Genomic DNA, 23,839 nt, shown 5'->3' with positions numbered 1-23,839 from the left:
GTGCTGTACAAAGGTACAAAAAAAAAAAATATGTTTCAGTGCTTCATCTTTTCTTAATATAAAAGAAAAAGAAGTTGTTTCCAGCTGACTCTGTACGGCTCGAGGAATGTTCTTGGCAGGAAAATGTTTGAAGAAATAGTTCATTTTAAGCAAATACTCTGGAATATTTATAAGAAACTAATTTTGTCTTCACAATTGTGTATTTGCCCTGGAACATGACTCTAGGAGTTTGGGTACCCCAATAAGAGAGAGAACCAATGGAGGATTCTTATCAGCAGCTCCAATTTGGAAGATTTGCAACAATGCACAGACCCAGAATCTGGGTAAAAACCTACAAATAACAGCTCTGTCTCTTGGTGGACTGGACAAACAGACAGGCAGAGTCTGTCTGGCAAACAGACTATTTGCTGGGAGTTGTCTGTCCAGATTCAGCATGTGCACACGATATACCAACGCTGTTTGTTTGTCGGTTACGAAAGTCCCTTGGAAAAAAAGGCACTAGATGGCCCATTTTGCTGTATTCTAAAAATATCAAGGGCTTTTAAAGTCATTTTTCGAAGTAATATGGGAGGTAAGGATTAATTGAACCTACTGGCTTAGGGTATCTGCATTTCTGCACAAAATTAATGTGACAAATTAAGTTTTTATTTAGTTCTCCCTGGCTGAGAAAGGTTGCAATTATGTTAGAGTGTTTACAGCTAAAATATATGTTTAAATAATAAATATGTGTTTCAGAAACCATTTTAAACCTCCTTTTTTTAACACAGTCAACTCCATTTCAAGCATATAAATATTTCAATTACAAAACTTGAATACATGTAAAATAAATTAAAAATATATTATTTGCATTTCAAATTATTTATAACATATGCTGCTTGACAGCAACAAATTCACCCTTAAAAATGAAAAATTTTTTTTTTTTGGCTTTTAACTTTGCTTCTAAACTGTGACAGGTTTTATATTTTAACTATCCATGCAGCTTAGGTATTTACATGGATTTGGCTATAATAAAATCTGAGGAATACAGGACCTTCATGATAATTATCTTCACAGCACCTCTCCAAAGAAGGTGACTAATCTTATTACTGTGTTAGAGAAAGGGAATTGAACTTTAAGCAGATTATGTGATTTGCCCAAGGTCCCATGCAAAGTCTGTAGCAAAATGATGCTTAATTTAAATATTAGACTTCATCCCCCAAAACCACCTGCAATTATAACCGAAAGTGAAGCTAGAAAAATCCATGTGAAAATACTCTGCAAGACTTGACTCTTTTTCTTTAGTCTCTGCCTATCTGGGTTTTTTTAAAATTTTCTGCAGCCCAGTGAAAATTATGTTTTATTTGGATCCATGAAGCAACAGGATGAACTTTAAAATTCTTCCAGAATTCAATGACAAAATAACCTGGCCAGGTTTGTCCAAAACTGAGTCTGACTGGCAACTCAGGATGAGCCTTCTCCAGGTTTGAAATGGACTGAAATTCAGAAGATGGACAGTGCAATTTTATACTCTATTCAAGTAAAACAAAAATATTCTTCCTGGGTACTGAAAATGCTTGAGACATTTTTAGAAATGGGAAGGCAAATGAAAGAACTTATTCTGTACTTCATAGGTGGCTTGTATGTGTAATTTGAATTATTTATAGATCACTATTATTTAGGGATCACTCAGCTCATGCATTTCTGCACTTGTTTACCATGTTTGTCTGCCTCTTTTAGAAAGAATTCCTTTTCCCCTATAGGATTTCTACTGCTCTCATAGGTTATGAAACCAGAAATAATTCTGTAAGGGAGAAGCAGTGAAACACTTTTCACTCCATGCCAGCTTGCAGCCCCTTACAGCATTCACAGCCAACACACAGGCTTTGGTCAGGATCCCCTCTAACATTATTAATTTTATGACAAGGCCTTGCAACTATCAGCAACAATATTTTGACCAGCACTCGCTCTCATGAGATTAGAAATTGCCAATTAATGGCTTCTACTAATAAATAGAATCAAGATTTATAATGAAAGATCCAATTCTGCAGTATCAAAATCAGAGCACTTTCCTCCCAGCCTCTTCACCTTTCCCTGTTAAATGTCTGTAGCCATAATGGCTTCAATACTAACACACAAAATGCTTACACTGGACCCAGGGGGCACTTTCATGATCACATAAGGGCTTCAGAATAGGGCTCATTTACTATAGCTCCTTTTCTGGAATGCCCTTTCATCCACACTTGTCCTCAAGTGGAAGGATGAGAGAGAGAGAGAGAGAGAGAGAGAGAGAGAGAGAGAGAGAGAGAGGGAACAGTGAAGCCCATGAAGGACATTAGAGAATTCTCACATGGAAAAAATGCTGCCTTATGTGCAATGGAATCAATAGCACAAATGTGATGGATATGAATTAAACTATACCATTCATTTAATATTTGTAGGAGATAAGGCAAAGCATCCAAAGGTCCTCACATCACCGGGAAGCATTGTATCGTTATTTCAGAGAGGTTGGTTTGCCTGTGGGCATGTTTGTTTCAGTATTAAAAATCAAAATGAGGATTTCTTATAAACCCTCCAAAATTCTTTTGGAAAGTCATAAATACTAAATGTAAACCTTTCCTTGGAGCTGCCTCCCCGTGCCAGTGACGCCAGAGGGAACTCTGCCCTGACTTCTGCAGCCCCGTGCACTGGAAGTGGCAGTTCATGTGATGCTGCCTGGGTTTTAACTTTCCACAGGCTTTGGGGGAATATCAGACTCTATGATTAATTATGTGCCGGGAGAAGAGAGGATTTAAAGAAGTGGGAGAAATAACAACAGCAAGAAATGGATAAGAAACAAAAAAGGCTGACTGTGAAACTACAGGGGCCCCTGCTAGGTATGACAAGACCACTGTGGATACAATCCAGTGTATTTGGTTGCTGTTATGAAAATGATACTTACACCAAGCATCCACACTTTAAGGTTATGCTATTCAGAGGTGCTGAATTTCTGCAATCTCCACCTCATCGAGCTGCAGCTACAAGCAGCCAGTTTCCCTGGAAAGCAGGATCACCTAAACGTTTGTTTCCTGTGGGCCCTTAGCTATTGTAGTGCTAAATGCAGAATTATTCACACAGGCATTTATCCTTCCCTTTCCTTGGAATCAAAAACACTGAGCTACGTTCTGGGCCAGTGAGAGGAGATGCAAATCCCCTGGCTATAATGGATTTCTGCCACAGGTAAATTTGACTAATTATTTTCATAAACCTGAACGAGGAAAGGATTCATGTCTCAACATTTGTTGCTGATTTAGCATGTGGCATAGAAAAAGGACAGGCTAGCTGTAAGCGAGACAAAGCTATTAGACATTACCGTTCAGACAACACCTACCTCACTCCAAACCAGCATGGTGCCGAATATGACCTGTAACCCATCAAAGAAATTGTCTCCTATGATGATGACAGTGGCACCTCCTGTAGTCCATCCTTCACTTGGACTGATGGCTTTGATACATGGTGTAGCTGCTTTTCAACACACATGAAAAAGAGAAGTATTCTGCTGTTAGAACCAGATTTTAATGATAGAAGACGTGAGAAAAATAAAATAAAAGGAGCTTTCATTTCCCCCCTTACTAACACAAAGATCTCAGCACTCACGTTCTTTCTAGTACATGTGCATGACCTCAAACTATATCTTTGGAAGCATTTTCACCTCAATTAATTTCTGTTTGGTTTTATTATCTGCATTGAAAAAAAATATTTTTTTAAGCCTACATTAACAAAAAACTCACAGCATGATGGGCAGAGACCAATTGGAAATCAGGACAAATCCCTTTTTGTTTAATTCTATATGAAATGTGCAAGACCTGAGTTAATAAAACAATCACTGGTAAGTTCACTTTATTATCCATCAGAACCCAAATTCATCAAGGAAACTCCTGTAAATATTATGGAAAATATTGGCTGAATAAAAAGAGGGTGTGACTATTCTGCAATCCGATCCAGGCTGTGTGAGTATTAAACCCCCCTGCCCTGATTAAGGCTTTGACTACTACAAAAACCCAAACCCCACAATTTTCCCATCCAGGCATGTTGCATGTACAGGATAAATCAGAAGCACGTGCAACACATTCTGCCATAGTCCCAGAGTCTGTCTCTGCTTTCACTAGCCACTTGCTTGGCATAATATGTACTAAGTGCCTCCTGAGAGGATGTTGAAAACTCAAGTGCTGCTCAAAGCACTAAGCTCAAATCTTGGAATAAGAGCTTCTGGTTTAAGACTATGTAAGCAGTAGCAGGCTCAGCTTAAATACTGGTGAGTTAAGGCAGTGTAAGCATTCACATACTGATTCTCCTCCTCTGCAGTACTGGGGTACCTCAGAATTTAACATGCTGAAGCAACAGGAATAGCATAACCTGAGTTAGGCAAAAAATCCCTGGGTAACTCTCTGGTGTGGAGACTAGGAGTGGTCACAAAGGCTAACTAAAAGAAGCAACTCCACACCAAATACCACCAACTTCTCCTTGCTGATACAGCATGAAGTGAGCACATGACACCATACCATTAGACAGCATTTTAGTAAAGTAGGTACCTCAATGATTTCATTAGTCATGAAAAATAGGTTCAAGGAGCTGCAAACCTCCACCAAGCAACCTCAGCATTGGGAAGAAAGATTTTTTTTCCTTTTGATATGAACACAGTCCTCAGCAGAAGGAAGAAGCTGCCTCTACTGCAAACTCATGAAGGGCTGCCATTGCCCACTCTGAGTCTTCAACATGAATCAGGAGTCAATCAGAAGGACTTCATTAGAGGCTGGAGCTAATTGCAGGAGTTAGTATGGCTGCTGAGAAGCTCCTTCCTCCCAGTCCCTGGGCAGGGCAGGCATGGAGCTGGGAAGCAGGAGGGAACTGGAAAGTGAGCTGTTGAGTCACCCTTAGCAGGGAATATTTCTGTGGACACTACAGACTTGCACCACTGGTGATGGCAGGCATGTATGGGGAGCAAACAGACCCTGTCCCTACCTACAAAAGGTTGTAAGTGTCAGGCACAAACTTTTCCACTACTTAAGCTGATGGGGATGCCAGCTCCAGTGAAAAACACAAACAGGCAGAAAAAAAAATCATTACCCTACTCCAAACTTGGCAGAGCACAGCCATTAACTTTTACATGAGCTAACAAAAGAAACATCCTAACATTACCGTCACGAAAATGTAGTGCACACACAGAAGTAACTTCAGTGTATTTAATTTGGATTCAAGTTACTTGCATAAAACTGTGCATAAAAAACATTGCAATGTCCAAAAGCAAATGCTTTGCCTTCAGCCAAGCTCACAGCAATGGATTTACAGTGAAAGCAGCTTTTCAAAATGCCATCTAGCCCTTTCACAGAATCAAACTTCTTCATAAATAAAAATTAAAATCACTTCCAAATTACGCCCTTTCCCGTATCCCCAGTTGATTGTGGACACACACCCCCCGCAATAAAACCCAAAGATAATCAGTTTCCCATGTGTCAGAGAATGAGCTACTTTTCTTAAAGACGACAAGCAACATTTTTTCCCTAAATACCAGTGAATAAAAACTATTTGAGACCATAAGCCATTAACAGAAAACATATGCAGGCTTTGCTGAGAGGGTTGTCAAGCACTGGAAGAGGCTGCCCAGGGAAGTGGTTGAGTCACCATCCCTGGAGGTATTTAAAAACCATGTAGATGTGGCAGTTGAGGACATGGTTTAGTAGTGGGCTTGGCAGTGCTGGGTTTACAGTTGGACTGAATGATCTGAGAGGGCTTTTCCAATGTAAATGATTCTACGATTCAAAATTATAGATTCATCTTTAAAATGAGTGTAAGATCCTGCTGTGCAGTTGAGGTCCCCAGTTCCTGCTGGATTCAAAATTATAGATTCATCTTTAAAATGAGTGTAAGATCCTGCTGTGCAGTTGAGGACCCCACTAAAGTTCCTGCTGTCTATCTTGTGATGTTCTTTGTGGTACCTACATTGCCCTCAGAGGTGCAAAGTGCTGCATGTGTTTGATTCTGGTGCTTTATACATATCTGGGCTTCATATCAAATACATGCCAAGTCCCATCCCTGGCGTGTGGGAGAACTGAAGCAGACACTCAGGTCACTGTGCTGAACTGGAGCTGCAAGTTGTTCACTGGGACACTCTCACCTGCAAAGTCAATGTGACCAATTGCATGTGTAATTTTATTTAAATATGTAGAAATTGTGCTGAATCGGTGCCTCACTGAGACTGCTGGCAATAATCCAGGACATCTCCTCTGAGGATGAAAATTCAGGACTTGGTGGTTTACTAAGCAGGGCAGGTTGGTATCATTTGCAACACTCCCTGAGAAGGAACAAGAGCACTGTGCATTCCCAAAAGATTTGAGGGCATTATTTTCCCATGTCACAAAAACCAACGGGACTTCCCAACTTTGCACACACAGTTTTTCATATTTTAAAACGCAGTTGTCTGTAAAGATTGGAAGGGCTGCAGGAAGGTGCTGCCCTGCCAGGTGCTAAAGGGCTGCATCCCAAGGAAGCCAGAGGAGACGTGCTGAGGGAGGCATCCAGACTGCTACCTGTTTTTGAAGGCACAAAACATGTTTATACAATGACATATTTGCAACAACCAGTGTCATTAGGGACATTGGTCTTAATAAAACTTTGCCCTTCCCAGGCCCTTTCCTTGGAGCACCAAGGAGGATGGAAGAATTGGGTCCCATTTGCCAGCATCACCACAGGTAATGCTGGGAGGGGGCAAGGCAATGACCTCAGCTCTATTTATGCCCCTGGTACAAATGTCTGGCCAGCTCGAGCCCTCAGCTCTTCATACTTCTTCTGTTAATCATTTGGCAACTTTCAAAGTACTGTCTGGAAGGTGTTTACTTCTATGCAACCCTAGAAAAACAGAGCTAGGCAGAATAATCTTTTCACTGAAGGCTTTGATTTTTCTACATTTTGGTTTGGTCAGAAGAGAAACCAAAACACAGAACATTTTATTTTTTTTCAGAATTCAAAGCTCCAGAATCTCTATATGGAATTGACTATAATATTTCTCAATATTTCCAAGAAAACCAAAATTTTTTTCAAGATATTATCACTTCTTGTGCCCTTCTGTAATACTAAAGCATCGGTTCTAAAATGATGTTTTTAAAACAGATTAAAAAATTTACAGAAGATTTAGGTTTTTCTGTAGAAAAGGGGAATTTTAGTCGAAGTCTGAAATATTGCTGATAAAAAATGCAGCAAAGGACTTTAGACCAGCTCTAATAAAGGCAGTGAAGTGTACATGATTGATAACATGAACAGACTTTAAGTCCAGAGAAGAAATCATAGCCAAAAAAAAGAGAATAATTACACATTTTTATGCATATAAACATTTTTCTTTTTAAATAAACAACTGGAAGTCAACTACAACCAGAACCAAAAGAGTTTTGGAGCCCAACTATCAGAAAAGATTTTCAAACTCTTTGGTGTGAGTGTATTACACTCACTGTCTCTCTTCAGAACAGTCACTGGGCTGAGGAAAAACTGAATCTCAGCAGCTCAACTGCAGGCACAGACCTTGCAGCTCCTTGCTGAAGGTGATGTGGCCACATCCTCCACCTGCTGAAATGGCCTAACGATTATGAGTCTTAACGAGCTGCTCTCCTTCTTTGCATAATATCAAGGCAAATCAGTGTTCACATCTGACATATTTGATTGTGCTGCTCCTGCAGTTCAAGCTCACAGATAGAGATGTCAGAGGGAGGCACTGCAATCCCAAACTTATTGAAGCCAATGGGAATTTTGCCACTGGCTTCAAAGCTAAGGTCTCTATCAATAAATGTTAAGGGTTTATGAGCAAAAACCGAAATGACTTTCAAGGGAAACAATGTTCTTCTGAAATCTTCACCACTTCTCAGAATACACATTGTTAAAACCTCATCGCTTCCCATCCAAAGGTACAAACTTCGGCACATTTGGTGCAAAAACAGGAAAAGTTTCTTATTGTGTGCTGTGTGTGTTGGTGTGTTCCTGTGTTCCTGCACTCTCCAGCTACTGATATACAGGGGATTTTTCTTCCTTCAAACTGTGACAATAAAATGATTACCCCTCCACAGTTTAGCATAATGGTTCAGAAATGCTCATGGCATATTGCAGAGTTAAAGTGGAAATTATTAGGTAGCTCTTCTTTGTTATAATAATGATCACTCCACAAATAAAAGCTCTTCTCCCAAAGGTACTGCAAGGCACAAAATGCTAATTCTGAAGATTATGTGTGCGCTTTTATTAAATATTACTATGCCCTGTCTGTTTGAGGGCTTCACTGCTCTGATTGTTTTATGAGTGCCATGTTAATGTCAGCCCCATCTTGCTAGCAGCAGGCACACATTTTAGCTTTTGTATGAGAGTTGATCAAAGGCCACGTGCTGAGGGAATTGCTGAGAAAACACGGACAAGCGATAAAAATCTAACAGATTAATTGGTTTAAATTTCATTTCAGGGCGTTGAACTTTGGCTCAGGACACAAGTATTACACTACCAGTCAGGGCCTAATTACCACATTTCCAATTTGCCTCTGAACAATGCTTGGCAGGGAGAATAATAATGGTACTAATAATACTAATAACAATAATAATAATAGTAATAACTAAACAACAGCAATAATGTCTCCTCTTAGCTTCTTGTGCATGTTTAACAACTAACTTTGTGTGCAGGCAACTGCAGGAGGAAATTCCTCTCCCTCACACCACCAGCCACCTGCCTCCTGAGCATTTCTACCTGCCTCAAATAGCACCTGAAGACAGACCAAATAGTAGAGCCCTCCGGAGCATCTGAATTTACAGAATCAATAAGCTACTAATTCCAGTCCCTCACAAACACACACTGGACATCTCATACCCTTAATGAGGGACCTGCATTTTGAAACAGAGATAGCTTTTTAGCCTCCAACAGAGATGATCTGTTCCATTGATAGAAAACAGAGGCCAGAGGAAAAAAAAAACCCACACATATTTACCACAAAGTTTATGGGTGGCCTTGGAATAAGGGTTAATTGAGCTTAGAGGTAAATGTTCACTGAGGTGAATTAGTGGGATGCACAGCTATCAGCAGGGCTCTGGGACTGCTCTTATTTAGCTTCTGAAATGTATTTGCTCTATGATTAATACCCAGTTTGTGCTGGTGACTGTAAGAATGACCTCGCCTGCAGTTTTTATCGTGAAATGTGGTTTCATTCTCTATTATTCCATAGATGAGGCTCTGACAACAGTTGCTGCATCACAACAGGAGTTTAAATGATGGGGGTATGTGCTTTTATTTTTCTTCTTTTTAAGAGAATTGTGACACGCAACGAAAGTTTCATAAAGGCAGTTAAAACTGGGAATTCAGAGGAACAGGGAATTTTTGTCTCATCTGAGAGGAAGTACTTAAAATATCTAGAGTTTAATTTAATTTTCCTTATTCTTTTTCTTGGGTAAAAGCTAATTCTCAGCTAAATAAATAAATGAGCTACATATTAACCCACAGTTTATGGGTCTAATTCTGTAACCTGTTAAATGCTTTCGCCAAACTACTGATTTTCAGGATATCAAGACAAATCGGTTTTAAGCACTTGAAATCATGACTTATTGAAGTTGTGATTCAACAAACCCCTCAAGTAAGTGCTTAAAAGCTCAGTCAAAGAGGTTGCAGAATAAGGAACTCCATTTTTTAAGACTTTTGGGCAGTGCCCCGTGCGAAGCTGCCAAGAGCTATGCAGTGCATACAGAACTGGGACTTCCCATCTCAAAACACACTTAGGTTACATGTAGACCTCCCTGTGCAGTGCAGAGTTCATCCAGCCTGACATGAGAACGAGCAGCAGCAGCAGAATCAACAACCAATGCCAAAACACTGATCTCAGGTGCTGAACTGCTGTGGCTACTCAGGGATGGAGACAGTCAGACACAGCAGAAACTCGGTGCTAACTCATTCCTGAGAAACAGGAATTGTCATAGTCTGCCCACCCACTCTGAACCTGCAGAAAGGGTGAACCCTAAAAGGTTTGTGTGCCCAGCCAATGGTACCATTCCAGATTACTGTGTGAAAGTATTGCTAGAGTTGGATCCAGCACAGGCAGCTGAAAGCAACAGAAGTTTATGAAACCAGCCTGGATGGGAAAAGCCTTCAGGACCAGCCCAAAGGGTTAGGCATAGATGCTACAGGGAAAGGGAATGTGGCAGAGGTATTGTCCTGGAGCATTAAATCTTCACTCTCAAGCTAAGCAATGTGTTTGCTGTTTATCTTAGTAAAGTGATGATCTTCCTGCTTTCCTTTTTCATATCACAGCCAGCTCTCTCTCCTATTCTCTCCTGACAATAAGCAGCTGCTGTGCAGGAAACAGGGTAACAGAGGTTTCCCTCTCGAGCAGATAACTCAAGCAGCTTTATGTGACACAGGCACGAGGATGTGATGCCCTGCTACCCCTTCCCAGCTCTCTCCTTTACAGCATCTTGATATTTGGGACTTAGCATGTGCAAGCTTTAAAGATTACAACACCCTGCCAAAAATGGCAACCTCCTCCTGGTTCTTCATGACATCTGCACTGGGTGAAATCACTGAACCAAAAATACATGCACTGTGCAATCCCTGCAGGTTGGGGGATGGGAGGGAAGGTTGCCTTTGTTTCTGTTTTCCAATAGTGAAATTAAAGGTCTTGGCTGTGATTTTCTGCCTAACATTTCGGACGCTCAGTTCCCATTAATGGGAATTGAAAATGTAAATGACCTGGGATAATATTCCACCTACAATCAATACTGAAGCCAGTGTTTCTCTTTTATCCTTGCTGAAGCCTCAGCTAGCAAAGTTACATTTCATGGAGTCCTCTGTGTTTCTCTTTCCTTAATGATTTCCAAAGCCCTCAGTTGTTGATCAGTGCCTGAAAAATGACTGCATGGAAAAAGGAGGCAATCCAGAATAATGAGAGACCTGTTACAAAAAATCTGCTGTGTATTTAACTAGAAACATTTCCATAAAATAATAATTTAGTAATCTCCATATTATTGCAAGAAATGCATTTTCATTCATTCTTTTAAAGCCTTTCACATCACAGAGGAAGTTCTGGGAGTTATTTTACATATTTTATTTATTTTTAATTTTTTTTTTGTGTTTTACTTTAGGAGCTACCTCCTGCTTTCCAAAAATTAATGAAACAGTCAGAGCCCTTCATATCTCACTGAAAGTCAGTAAAACTTGACCTCCAAGGAGAGGTCTGTCATATTTGTTTGGCAAATAATAAATTCCCCAAGAAAAATGCAATCTTGCAAAAACACTTGAAATCTGGTTAAAGTCAATATATAAATTCAGCCAAAGCATTAATATATATGGAAAGTATACATGTGTTATTTTTCTTTAAAAATATGTATGCATTCTCTCTCTAACTATATATATTTCAAGAAGCCTAACAATTTTATTGTGAATTTTTTTGGTGCACTGCTCTGATTTTTTTATTCCAGGGAAAATTTGGGCAGGTTTTAAGGTATAATTTTTTAAATCATTACTTTCGCCTCAGAATTGTAGGACTTTAATTTCAAGTCATCCATGGAGAAACTGTTGTGGGTGGCCCTGGCCTAAACCAGTGCAGTCTCTCAGCTCCAATGCTGGCACAGTCTCTGTTCTCATGAGCAGCTCAGTTGCACAGGGATATACACACACTGGATCAGGGGGGAAAAAACCTGCTCATCCAAGAATATCACATAAGGCCTACCAAATACTGGCAGCACTTCCAGCTTCACAACTGGGGACGCATTTGCTCAAACACGAGCACCAAACCAGTGACTGCTCTCCTCCCTCAGGGATGCACAGACATATTTTGATCCCAAGCAAGATAAATGCTTTCCTATGGGCAACCAAATTATTGTACTTCAATTTCTTTTCCTTCAAGCTGCACCAGAGGAGGTTCAAGTTGGACATCAGGAAGAATTTCTTCACAGGAAGGGTTGTCAAGCATTGGAAGGGACTGCCCAGGGAGGTGTAGAGTCACCATCCCTGAAGGTGGTTCAAAAAGAAACTAGACGTGGCACTTAGTGCTCTGGGCTAGTTGCCAAGGTTGGACTCAATGGTCTTAGAGGTCTTTTCACAGCTAAATGATTCTGTGATTCTTCACTCCTTTCCCCATCTCATGGTGCCACTTGCAAAGGCAAAGGAACAGTGTGGGAAAGCCAAAGGCAATAGCGTGTAGGGGACTAAAGTGTGGTACATGCATGGGATTGCAGCATTTTATCTGAATATGGACTCTAAAAGTTTTGTTGATAAAACAGTAAAAAGATCCTACATGCCTTTGCATTTCGGTTTCAATGGCTTCCCACTGATTTACCTTCCACTGATGAAGTTACAGAGCTCAGCTAAGCCAATATGACTGTTTCATAAAAAATAGGCACGTCCAGAAAGGAGACTGCATCTGCTTAAGTGCACAAAAGTTTAAAAACAGTTGCACTGATGCAATTTCTGGGTGAGGATGAAGGCAACCTTGCGAATGGAAGCCCAAAATGTGTAATATAAATCAACCCTAAAAGTTTGTCAAAACAAATATCACTGCATAGCTTGCATACTCCAAAATCTACTTAATTTAACTGATGGGTCCTTCATGATCTAACAGCATTTTATAGGATGAAACCAGCCACTTGCTAAATCTTCACCCTGTGGTTTACTGTTTGTTGAATCCCAACCAAACAGAAGGGCAGGTGGATGCAATTTCCAAATTCCTGGTTTGTTTTACCATCACTCTGATCTTGTTTTCTCTCTTTTGTTTTCTGTCAATATCTTAACAAAACAGTAAATCTCTCACAGCAAATCTCTCTAGAGTCAGAACACAGGACTAGATCAAAGCCCCTTGGCCACATCATCCCATCCCTGTAAGGTGCACAAGGCTCAGCAGCCAGAGCACAACAGCAGCAAGCCTTGATGCTCAGACTTACACTGGTATGTTATGGCTGCACCAGCAAGGTTTAGTCAACGATACACAGAAACTACTCTAGATGAAACACAGATTAAATCTAAATTCTCACTCCCAAAACAAGCATTAGCATCAATCAAACTTTTACAGAATCTTTCACTATCACAAAGAAACAACCCAAAACTCCACCTCCCTCAAATCAGTTAAAACTCGTTATATTATCCAAGGCAACAATCAGAAATTCACCTGAGATGGATCCTACAGCAAACAAAGAATTTATTTTCCTGCTAAAAACAAGAGCCAGCTAAAATTAATTTTTAGCTAAGGTCTCTTTGTTCAGCAGAATTGAGAAAGTCTGCCCACAACAGAGAGCTCGCGGTAATCGTCTTTCAGAAACAGAACAACCCGCACAGAAACACAAAGCAGTTCTGCCAGGGACAGGGAGTGCCTGTAATCCAGTTTCTTCAAGGGAAATTCAAGTACCCTAAGAGTTCTTATTCCTCATCTGATTTCCCTCGCAAATCACAGGCTCTCTAATGCAATTTTCTGGAGCCTGAGAATCATAAAGTCAAATATGAACAAGTCTAGTGGAAAATCTGTGACGCTAATCTTGGCCTACGTTGTACTTTTAACAGGCACTGAATTTGTGCACCGGATTATCCAGATGGCCATACAGGAATCATCCTGATAGGATTAAACCTTTGTGCTGAACTCTGCTCCATCTGTTCTGGGAGGTTTGCCTATCGCTATCGGAATACGAATGTTCAGCCTATGTCTAGCACCACGACTGAAAGCTCCTATTTACCACACACACACACATATGTATGTGTGCACACACATATTCTTGAGTACTTGATTAGTAATGTGAGATGAAGTTACCCTGAAGTTTACCACTAAAGAAACATATTGGTTTTATTATTCATTTGGAGAACAAAGTATGTTATATCTAAATTCAAACAAAAGAGCATTTTTGTTGTTGTTCTGGGACTTGTTCAATTCATTAAACCATAATACTGCCATAAATTTGTAGATGAAGGCATGACTAAACATAAAGCAGCAAGGCTCTTCATCTTTGAAATCTATTAGTGTGTGAGGATGTATGACACAATTGCACTTTGAAGATGTCATGGTTAAATATTTCAGATTAAAAACCAGCCAACAACAAAACACATGCATGCACACAGCACTGGTAGCTGTGATTTGCAGCTCGATCTAGTCACAGCCTAAGAACAAAAAAAAAAGTCATAATCGGTCCCAGTAAAAGCTTCTTCCCATTAATGTTGCTTTCTGCTTTTATTATCTATTAATGACAGTCTTCTGCATTCATTGTTGCAGCCTGCCAGATGCAGCAAAGATCCATATTCATCATGTGCAAAAATTGTGCTCAGGCTGTCTCTGTGACAGGTTACACAGAGCTGCCAACGGAGAGACCAAGGTCCGATGCACGGCCTCGGGTTTCCAGGCCCTGGGCCAAGGGAAAAGATAGGAAATCTGGCCCTTCTGTAGGAAAAGCATCCCAGTGATCAGAAGGTATAACTAAATTTCTGTCCTGGCCAGAAATACACTGAAAATGAATGACTACCTGGGATGGAAAGGGTGGATAAGAAAAAAAAAACAAAGTAATTGAATTTTAATAATAACAATTACAACAACAATAATAATGCTGTTGTTGTTATTATTAGTGGTATTAGTATTGCAATATTCAGCAATGCAATATAATCCTCAGCCCATGTTTGTGATGGCAGCAGGACAGCAATGCAGGCAACATAACCTGAATTGCATCTCAAGCAGCAGCCCTGATTGCTCTGCAGAGACTGAGACCCCCTTGTCTCTGCTGTGCAGTGTCTTTCAGACTGTTTCTTGCTCTGTTCTTTGTGCTGCTCTGAGTGCAGGGTCAGGCACCCCCTCCCAGCCATTCAGGCTTTACTTGCAAAAACATAAGCATAAAATTATATTTATAGTTCACAGTATCTGTCCAGCAACGACACCACATAAACCCAGCATGCTGAAAATCTGAGTGAATACTTTGGACTCGAGCCTACAAATGCTTAAGAGAACTTGTTCTTTCAACGTGTCTGATAAAGTCATGCTAGGTTTTTATTTATTTATTTAGGGCTGTATTCAGACCACCTACCTAAGGCATTGCAGCATGTCAGACAGACTCCAGCTCTGGCTGGGTGAGTCAGTCTGCCTAAATTAGGACCCTCTTTCTGCTATACAATGAGCAGAAATGGGAAGACACCTCTGGAAGCCTGGAGACCTGGGGAGTTCCGTGCTGGCTCATGAAAGTACCAAGGGACCTCAACAAGACAATATCATAGGTAGGAAGCAGCCAGAAGCAACCTCATAAAAAAATTTTTGGCAGCTGATATTGAGCAGGCACCTGACTCTGGGTTTTCCAGCAGGCACCTCTGCTCAGGCTCAGGGCTGAATAAGGAGGCAGCACTCACCATCACCCTTAAGGTTGCAATCCCAGCAGCAGAATAATTTTTCCCAAAGGGCCCCTAATCAGACTTGCTTTACCTTTCAGTGTCTCAGAGAGCCAAATCTGGTTCAGAAATATTTCTTTCCCTTCTCTTCAACTCCTCAAAGAGCCCATGAAGTTGAGCGATGCTCTCACCTGAATGTACTGCAGCAAAGTGCTGTGACCTCAAACCCAACCCACAAACTAATGCTGCAGCTGGAAAGATGAGCAGCATTGTGGTCAGGCCTGCAATTTGCCTCGGAGTGCTGACCTTGCCTCTCGGCATGGATCAGGTAACACCAAACCTATGAATTCCATATGCAAGCCTGGGTTTGCAGGGAACAGCAACACAAGCTGTTGAGTCTCCAGCAGTGGGGGAGAGATCTAGCACATCTGCTGCCATTTCACAACACAAAAGGGACCTCTGCGGGAAATGCACTTTGCCTTTTCATGGAATAGATACAGAACCTCTGAGAAAGCTGTTACAAAACCATAATGATATGGTATTAACCAAACATAATTAATTTTGAACTTCCTTATACTCCCTTTGCTAACAGGCACTGCAATGGTAGTGCAGTAAATGGCACACGTGTTCCTGCAGCACCTGGGTCCAGATTTTCAGAAGCACCCAGCTATTTAGTGGTTCCAGTAAGCATCTAATGGATTTTTCAAAGTACCTGGCAGACAGGCATAGAAATTTTGTAGCCAGAGTTTTAAAAATCCCACTAAACATCTACCTGCACCTTTAGGCACCTTGGTGCTTTGAGAGTTTGGCTTTAGGTCCAAGAATTTCCAAAAAGATTTTCACTTTGGGTGACCACTTGCCTCACAAAAATGGATCAGAATTTCAGAAAGTCCTGAACATGCATTTCATGAAGGGCAGTATCTTGTTAAGCATCTCACTGTGGCCATTGTACCTTCACTTGCAGGTCTAAATGTTTGAAACACTTTTGAGAAATAAATTTAAAGTCCTAAATTTCAGACAAGCTTTTTATAAAACTTTATTCTTGATCTTTTTAATAAACTTCCTAAGACTATTCACTTTGCTCAATGAGGTCATAAACCAGCACTGCTTATATTACAGTCACTTTCATGCTAAAGATTTGTTTTGTCACAAAGAGAACTATAAATCCATGGAATGAAGGTGGGAAGCAGAAAGGACTAATTGTGACACACAAAGCTTTCTGGTTATGCTCAGCAAACAGTTTGGGCTAAGATTTGAAAAACCACTTTATGAAGTTGTACTACTGGCTCTAATGAAAGTACACATTTTTGCAATGCACTCCTGAAAATCTTGTATTCTGGATTTGGGCCAAACACATAGCCTGTCTCCATTCCAATATTAATTATTAGTAGCTTATTTTTATTTTTTATTACTAAATGCTAACAACTTTCAGATGGAAAACCAGATTAGAATAACCACTCCAAACATCCTACCCTGGTGGGTTCCATTTTCTGCATCAGTATCCTGGTTTATGCTATTAACTCATTTGTTTTTGGATGTGGAGGAGCTTTGCAAATACTCATTTTGCTAGGAAAACACTTGGCAGGCTCCCCATAATGGGCAGTAAGACTTCAATGCTCACGCTCAGTTCAGTGAGAAGATGTACAGCCTGAGGTGCAAAATAATACCGAGTTCATTATTTGTGGTGTTTTCTAAACAGAATTTTCTAAATGACAATCTAGTGGAAAATTTTCATCTTAACAAGATCTAACATCTAAGACTGTTAGCACTCAGTTGATTCACAGCTTTGGGCATAAGTATCATGGGAACAGAGACCTTTCATAATCACTGATTGCTGTGAGGTGTTTAAATATTGGGGGGCCCAACAGGAAACTTTTGGAAGTGTCCAGATACCTGCAAACTGCTGTGTGCACCATTCCTTGATAGTCATGTAATTTTACAACATCCAGATGAGTTCTTAAAAAAAATCACGAGTTCTTGGCCTTTCTTTCCGAACTACAATTCACAAAATTCTTTTCCTTCATACTCTACCCAAACCAGCAGGGGAACAGAGCGGAAAAAGCATCCTTTCCCAACATAACACCAGTAAAGGTATCCTATAATGAAAAAGCTAAATTAGAGGAATTTTTTCAGAAATATTATTAATCATATTACAATAACACAATGTTTTATCATTTCCTGGTGTGCCCATTTGGGAAGGTTGGAAAAAAATGTCTGGTAAAACTTCAGTACCACTCAGATATTTCTCCAACCCTAATGTCATCCTTCTCCTCTATGATGCCATTGTATCAGTGATCAGCAAAGCAAATTGAAATGTAAAGAATGCACATGATCTAAGAATATTCACTGCCTATTTGAGTGCTACTGAATGTTCTCCCATACTGGTACCTGTGAAGTTTCTGCCAAACAGAGCGGCTAAGATTTTCCTACTTGCTTAACTGTAGTCCAATTCCTCTGAGGTCTGGAGAAAAACCTCAAACCTCCAGCAAGTGGTTGGTCTACTCTCCAAATAACAGTCAGCTCCCATGGTGGTTGGAGAATTTCCATCTGAACTTTTCTCCCTTATCTATTTGCTATAACAAAACTGGTTTTTCCATACAAATCTATATAAAACTTAAAGGCAGTTTTCCTCATATTTTCTTCTTTTTGCCATTTTGGGAGCACAGTTCTGAAAGCTCCTCTGGGAAATTCACAAAACACTATCTTCATCCAGGTACTATTTTTCCATGAATTCATGACATCCTCGTAACAATAGAGGATAACAACATATCACAGCTTGACATCACTTAGATATTCTGGGGAAAGGGCTGTTTGGGGGGTTTTAAATTTATTTGTAAAACATAAAGGGCAGTTGCTCATGGGTAGAAACTGCCACGCCTTATCTTTTTTTAATCAAAGTGTCTCTTACTTCCATTTTATCATGTTTTCCTTTCTCAATTAAACATGACACTAGATCCCTGCTAAGTGACTGTCAAGCAGGAATTCTTGTGGTATTTGGAGTATCCAAACCTGACTTTTCAGGATATATTTCAGGACATTACGTTTCCATGGACTATATACATATAGTCCCATGGACAATCCTTTATTGACAACCAGAATACAAGTGGTATCTTCTAAGCCTCCTGCAACATGGCAGCAGCAGTGTTAGTACAGACATGTTATATAATAACGCTTAAATAATGAAAAAAAATCACAAACTCAACCCTCCAACTTCATGAGATAACAACAATCTAATGGCAGAACTGAATTCTGGAATCTCCTCACCTAAATCAGGCATCAAAAATCCACCTTCATTGTTTAAATCTTGTTTTCATTTAGCCTCAGCCTAAAAATAAATGTTGGAAGATTGGAATTGCTGCAGCAAGATACTGTAAGCTTTTGAGTACCTCTCCTTAATGGATGATTTATGACCCAGACAAATAGAAACAGAAGATTTTCTGCTTTTTGTTTGACGTGACTGACTGTGAGAAGTGCAGCTCCACCTACCCACCCACCCAGCTCTTGTGCAATTCTCAGCAATATCCAAAGAGCAAGCAGTGATCTGGGCCTGCAGACAGCCACTCTGCTCTGGGGAAGACTAAAAAAGACATCAGCATAATTGAGTGGGGCACAATTTCGTTAAAGCAATTTTGGTTACCTAAATTGGGGCTGTACAAATCTTAGATCTGTTGTGTTTTGCTGACCTAATGGATCCCAAAATTTTACTCCTGAAGTGATCATTTTGATCACACAGCCTGATACCCTGCATAGCACCCATCAGAGAACCTCCCCCAGCAATTCCTGGGTGAGGAATCACTCACACCCTTATCCTCTCCCTGACCTGCCATACAGTTTTTAGGAAAACACCACAGCCTGACTTAACATTTGCAACCCGTGGAGGACCTGGCACAGTATTGGAAACTTACTTCAGTGGTCCCCAGAGTTAAAATCTTGTTCAGATCATAGGGGACTCTTTATCTAAAAATTCTCTCAAGTGAAACACCTTAACTTCCTGGCCAAGTTTTGTCTCTTCAGATGGACAAATGCTCTAGTTTCATCCGAGTATATACCCTGAAGTAATCCAGTCCTAGTGTGCTCACTTATATTAGAAGTTCCATCTGAATATGAGAAAAAACTTTGCTTTGAGGATGACAGAGCACTGGGACAGGCTGTCCACAGAGAGGTTGTGGAGTCTCTTACTCTGGGGATATTAAAAACCTGCCTGGATGTGATCCTATGCAGCCTGCTCCAGGTGAACCTGCTTTAGCAGGGAGATGGACTAGGTGATCTCCAGAGGTCACTTCCAACCCCAACTATTCTGTGATTTGGTGAGACATACAGTATGTCCACAAGGTAGCGAAGAGGTTAATATTATATGCTTAGTGAGGTCAAGCTCCAAGAACACATAACAAGCCATTATGTAAAAAATTGCCTGAATTTATGAGTCACTGCATTTATGAAGGAACCGATATGAAAAAAAGACAACTTGGCAAAAATAAAGAAAATGATTTCCAGCTTGAAGTTTTGCAATCCTTCAGTATATCAAGGCTCACTTACTGTTATTACTATCCATGTTGTGCAATGTTCTGAAAGTCACATTTTTTCCCTTGTGTATGCATAGAGATGTCCAACAACCCAAGGTATTCTTCCCTCATAGAAAATAAATTAGAAAGCAGACCTAACTCGGAATAACATACAAGATCCCCTCAAGTAGAGTGGTAGAATCCTAATTTTTTTTTTCAATATTTCCCTTCTAAATAATAAATCAAGCCCACTGCATTTCTCTATATGGAATGATATGGTGCAGAAAAACCTTGTCTGTTTATATTTTTCATATCATCACAAAAACATTCTGAAGATCAGCACTAAGCAATAACAGGTGCTTCCACCCACAGAAGAAACAACTCAAACTTTAAAGTTTCTTTGTTTAAACCTGGCCAGTTTTTGAATGCAGTAGTCCTTAACTTGATTAAAAACCTGAATCTACACCATCCAAGGATTAAAATGCATGGATTTTTGAAAATTAACCTTTCTCAACTTGCTAATATTTTTCACTTCAGTCAGTATTCTGTCTTGTAGTAACAACTTCATCAACTATCATGGACATAGGCAACATCAAGAGATTCAGGGCTGAAAGGGTTAAAACAGAGCTGGTAGAGGCATCCTCTTCATGACTCTCAACACTGCCAATAATTTAGTGGTTAATGTTGTGGCAAAGCCACTTACAGCACAAGAACCAGGTCACTGAGTCACATTTCTGAGCATCTTTCAGGAATCACCCAGCACATGCAGCTAAATTCAAGGTATTCACTGACTGTTCTCAACAATTCTGTTACAGTCAGACTAGATAACAGTCAAAGCTTAGATTATCCTCTCAAAATAGTTTATAAGGTGGGGAAAACCTTTCCTTTCTTAAATTAACTTCCATATAAAATATCTAATTAACTAAGACACAGCCTAGCAATCATTTCTGCTTTCAAATCTGAGGACTTTCTGTAAAATCTGTGAATGTGTCTACAGCAGTGACCGTGGGCTCCCAGATTGCCCAGGATGGGCAGGATTGGCAAGAAAAGCTCTTTAAATGCCCCACTGCTGACTAGAGGATCTACCTGTGGTATCCAGCTGAGGCACAGCAACTACTACTTTTCATTTACGGTAGGAGGTTTTGCACCTGCAGACAGCAAATGGTCTGAGTCACTCATTACTGTCATGAGCTAAAACAAGATTGTAAAAGCTTGACTGCCTCAGGTACCACAATAGAGTGATCAAATAATCCAGCCATGCACTATCCTTTCCAGTTTTAGGCTGCCACTAATAATGGTTTTGCTACATAATGACCTGGTTTAGATATACACACACACACAGATTTATGTATATTTCACATTAAAATAACAGCAGGACATTGCTTTGGAAGCCATGGTTGTCTCCTCTTCCACCTGCAAATCCTGACATCATGTCTTATAATTTCTACCCTCCATCTTTCATCTTTTCTGCTGTTGAGCTGACTCAGAGCCAAATCATCAGCAATCCTCACCATCACCTAATCCTTCAGTGCTCTCCTATGAAGGAGGAGGGAAAAGGAAAAGAAATAAAACTGTCCCTTTAAAAAACCCAAGCATTTAAGCTGCTTGTCAGTCGTCTTCCTGACAAGGCCACTTGAATGTATTCAGGAATATTTGCATAAATGCTCACAGTGAGTTCACCGTGGCAGCTAGTGCTAATGGTACATGAAGTAATTTAGTCACTTCTCTTAGGCATCCTGTCAGGGTGATAAGCACCCCCTCTTTGCCTTGTTGCATATTAGATCATTAGATAATAAAGTGTTAGAGCATGCAAACTGACAGGGTCTCAGGGACTATCATTTTTCGAGAGCATTGCATTCTGCCAGAGAGGAAAAATAATAGAGAAACTGATGCTGCAATTGTCTTCACATTCTTGTAAAGACATTCAAAGATTTGAGGGGGAAAAAATAGAATTTTTACTTTGCAATGATATGAGAGTGTAAACTGGAAATTTTAGAGACATCTGCAGAGGTGGGTGTCAAGCTGGTAAACTTGAAAAGAGTTGTTGCAAACCGGGTCAGAATTCTCCCCTTCTATAAGCTCATCATTTAAATTGCATTGGAAAGATTTTGCTTTTAAAACTGACACCCTGGGATGAACTACAAGCTGAAATATATTCCACTGGTTGGGGCTTATTGGCTCTTCACTATACATCTTACTATATATACGATTTAGAAAGGTCAACCACACAGGCTTTCTGGTTTACCATAAATATAAAACAAGTGAGGATCCAACTATTTGTGAATGAAAAAGTGATAATTATTGAAAACCACAGATTACTGTGGCTTACCCTATTTATACCACACAGAGATGGATGAAATAATTGGCCTCTGCTAGCTATTACCTTTAAAAGAAATATATATTTGTTGGAAAGATGAGCTTCTTACCCTGCTGGTTTCAAGGACGACAGCGTGTGGATTTGAAACCATGATCTGGGGTCCTGGTTATATTCAGAGGAACAAGCTACGAAAAGGAACTTTCACTTTACTGTCTGACGAGCAAGATATAAATAGGGACGTGTTGGATGTCCCCAAAATAATCCAGGCTACCTGCTAATGAGATGGTAAAACCCAAATGTGGAGACACAAGGCTCCTGAGTGGCTCGGGAGGTGCAGCTTTCTTTCCAGCCCTTTGGCACCCAAAGTCTCTTTTAGGTGTCACACAAAACTGCAACTCTGTGTTTAAGGGCAGCATGTCCCAACACAACTTTGTAAGGCAAAATAAGCTGGATATTGTCTAACTAAACTAAGCAACCAGCACATCCTCTTGCTACACCCTCTCTCCCTTTTCCCTAGCCCTCACACTGTCAGGCATTCATCTCTATTGCCATCAGATATTTGTGTTGAAAAGTTAAACATCTAGAAAAGTCCACACTTGGTCAAGGGCATATTATAGTTAGATCCCAGCTTTTACAAACCTACGATCAGAAGTTGCTCACCAGAGCAATGAACCAGAGACAAACTAACCATGACTATGTTCGTTTCCCATTTCCCTGTTTACGGATACTGCTTAGGTCAATCTGTCCTTCCCCTGAGGGAGGCAGAAAAGCTGGAAAGAAGAAAGGCAAACAAACTGTCTTTTTGATATTATCCGAGATAAAATTTCCGAAAACTGAAGAAAAATACTACATTTTCATGACTTGAACTGAAAGTAAAAATTTCAGTGGAGGAAGGAGTCATCAGTTCCAATGGGTCTAAGGTTTGTGATGGTTGCCCAAAATTCAGTAGTATTAAGTCTTTTCTCTTTTTTTCTCCATTTAGTTAAGTGTTTTACATAATTAATAACATCATTTAAAGGAGTTACTGGATTTTTAAATGTTTTTAAAACCCATCTCTTAGACTCACATGTGCATAGAATTCTTGGAGAGCTGGATTGAAGGATTTAGGTTAAAAAGAAAGGCTCTCCCAAGCCTTTGGGAAGAGAGCAATTTTGTAGTGTGAAGATTGCTATTCAAAAGTAAGAATTTACTAGCAGTTGCTTTATGAGGTTGTTTGAGAGGTGCCTGAGAAAGCAGATTAGAAAAAATCACCTTTCTCACAAAATGTACACATGGAGATATTTTGCAGATGTTGACTTTTAATATCAGTGCAGTAACTGGGGTGTGTGCAGCTACGTAAGCAGAGTGTTATCTTTTTATGTTTCTTTTTGCTAACAGAATCCTTCAGGTTGCGGGAGTGGGAACAAGAGCTGTGGTAAAACCAGACACTACCATGCATAAGAGCATTTATGTGCAAGAAATCAAGTATTGCCTTGACCAAAACATGTACTGTTGACTTTTAATATCAGTGCAGTAACTGGGGTGTGTGCAGCTACGTAAGCAGAGTGTTATCTTTTTATGTTTCTTTTTGCTAACAGAATCCTTCAGGTTGCGGGAGTGGGAACAAGAGCTGTGGTAAAACCAGACACTACCATGCATAAGAGCATTTATGTGCAAGAAATCAAGTATTGCCTTGACCAAAACATGTACTAAAGAGACTGAGGGGGGAGGG

The 23,839-nt window shown here is 40.1% G+C and overlaps 1 protein-coding gene across 1 annotated transcript in view; it reads right to left on the bottom strand.

Moving 5' to 3' along the window:
- Nucleotides 1-23,839, bottom strand: part of EBF1 (early B-cell factor 1) — a 101,165-nt gene that overhangs the window by 67,337 nt on the left and 9,989 nt on the right. Inside the window, exon 3 of the mRNA XM_009082415.1 lies at nucleotides 3,347-3,477. Within this exon, the coding sequence (XP_009080663.1) occupies nucleotides 3,347-3,477 (131 nt within the window). The remainder of the gene's footprint in view (nucleotides 1-3,346; nucleotides 3,478-23,839) is intronic.

This window comes from Acanthisitta chloris, unplaced genomic scaffold (genome assembly GCF_000695815.1).
Source record: "Acanthisitta chloris isolate BGI_N310 unplaced genomic scaffold, ASM69581v1 scaffold4929, whole genome shotgun sequence".
Lineage (NCBI taxonomy): Eukaryota > Metazoa > Chordata > Aves > Passeriformes > Acanthisittidae > Acanthisitta > Acanthisitta chloris.
The sequence above is the reverse complement of the archived record's forward strand: the minus strand, read 5'-3'. Positions and strand labels throughout refer to the sequence as shown.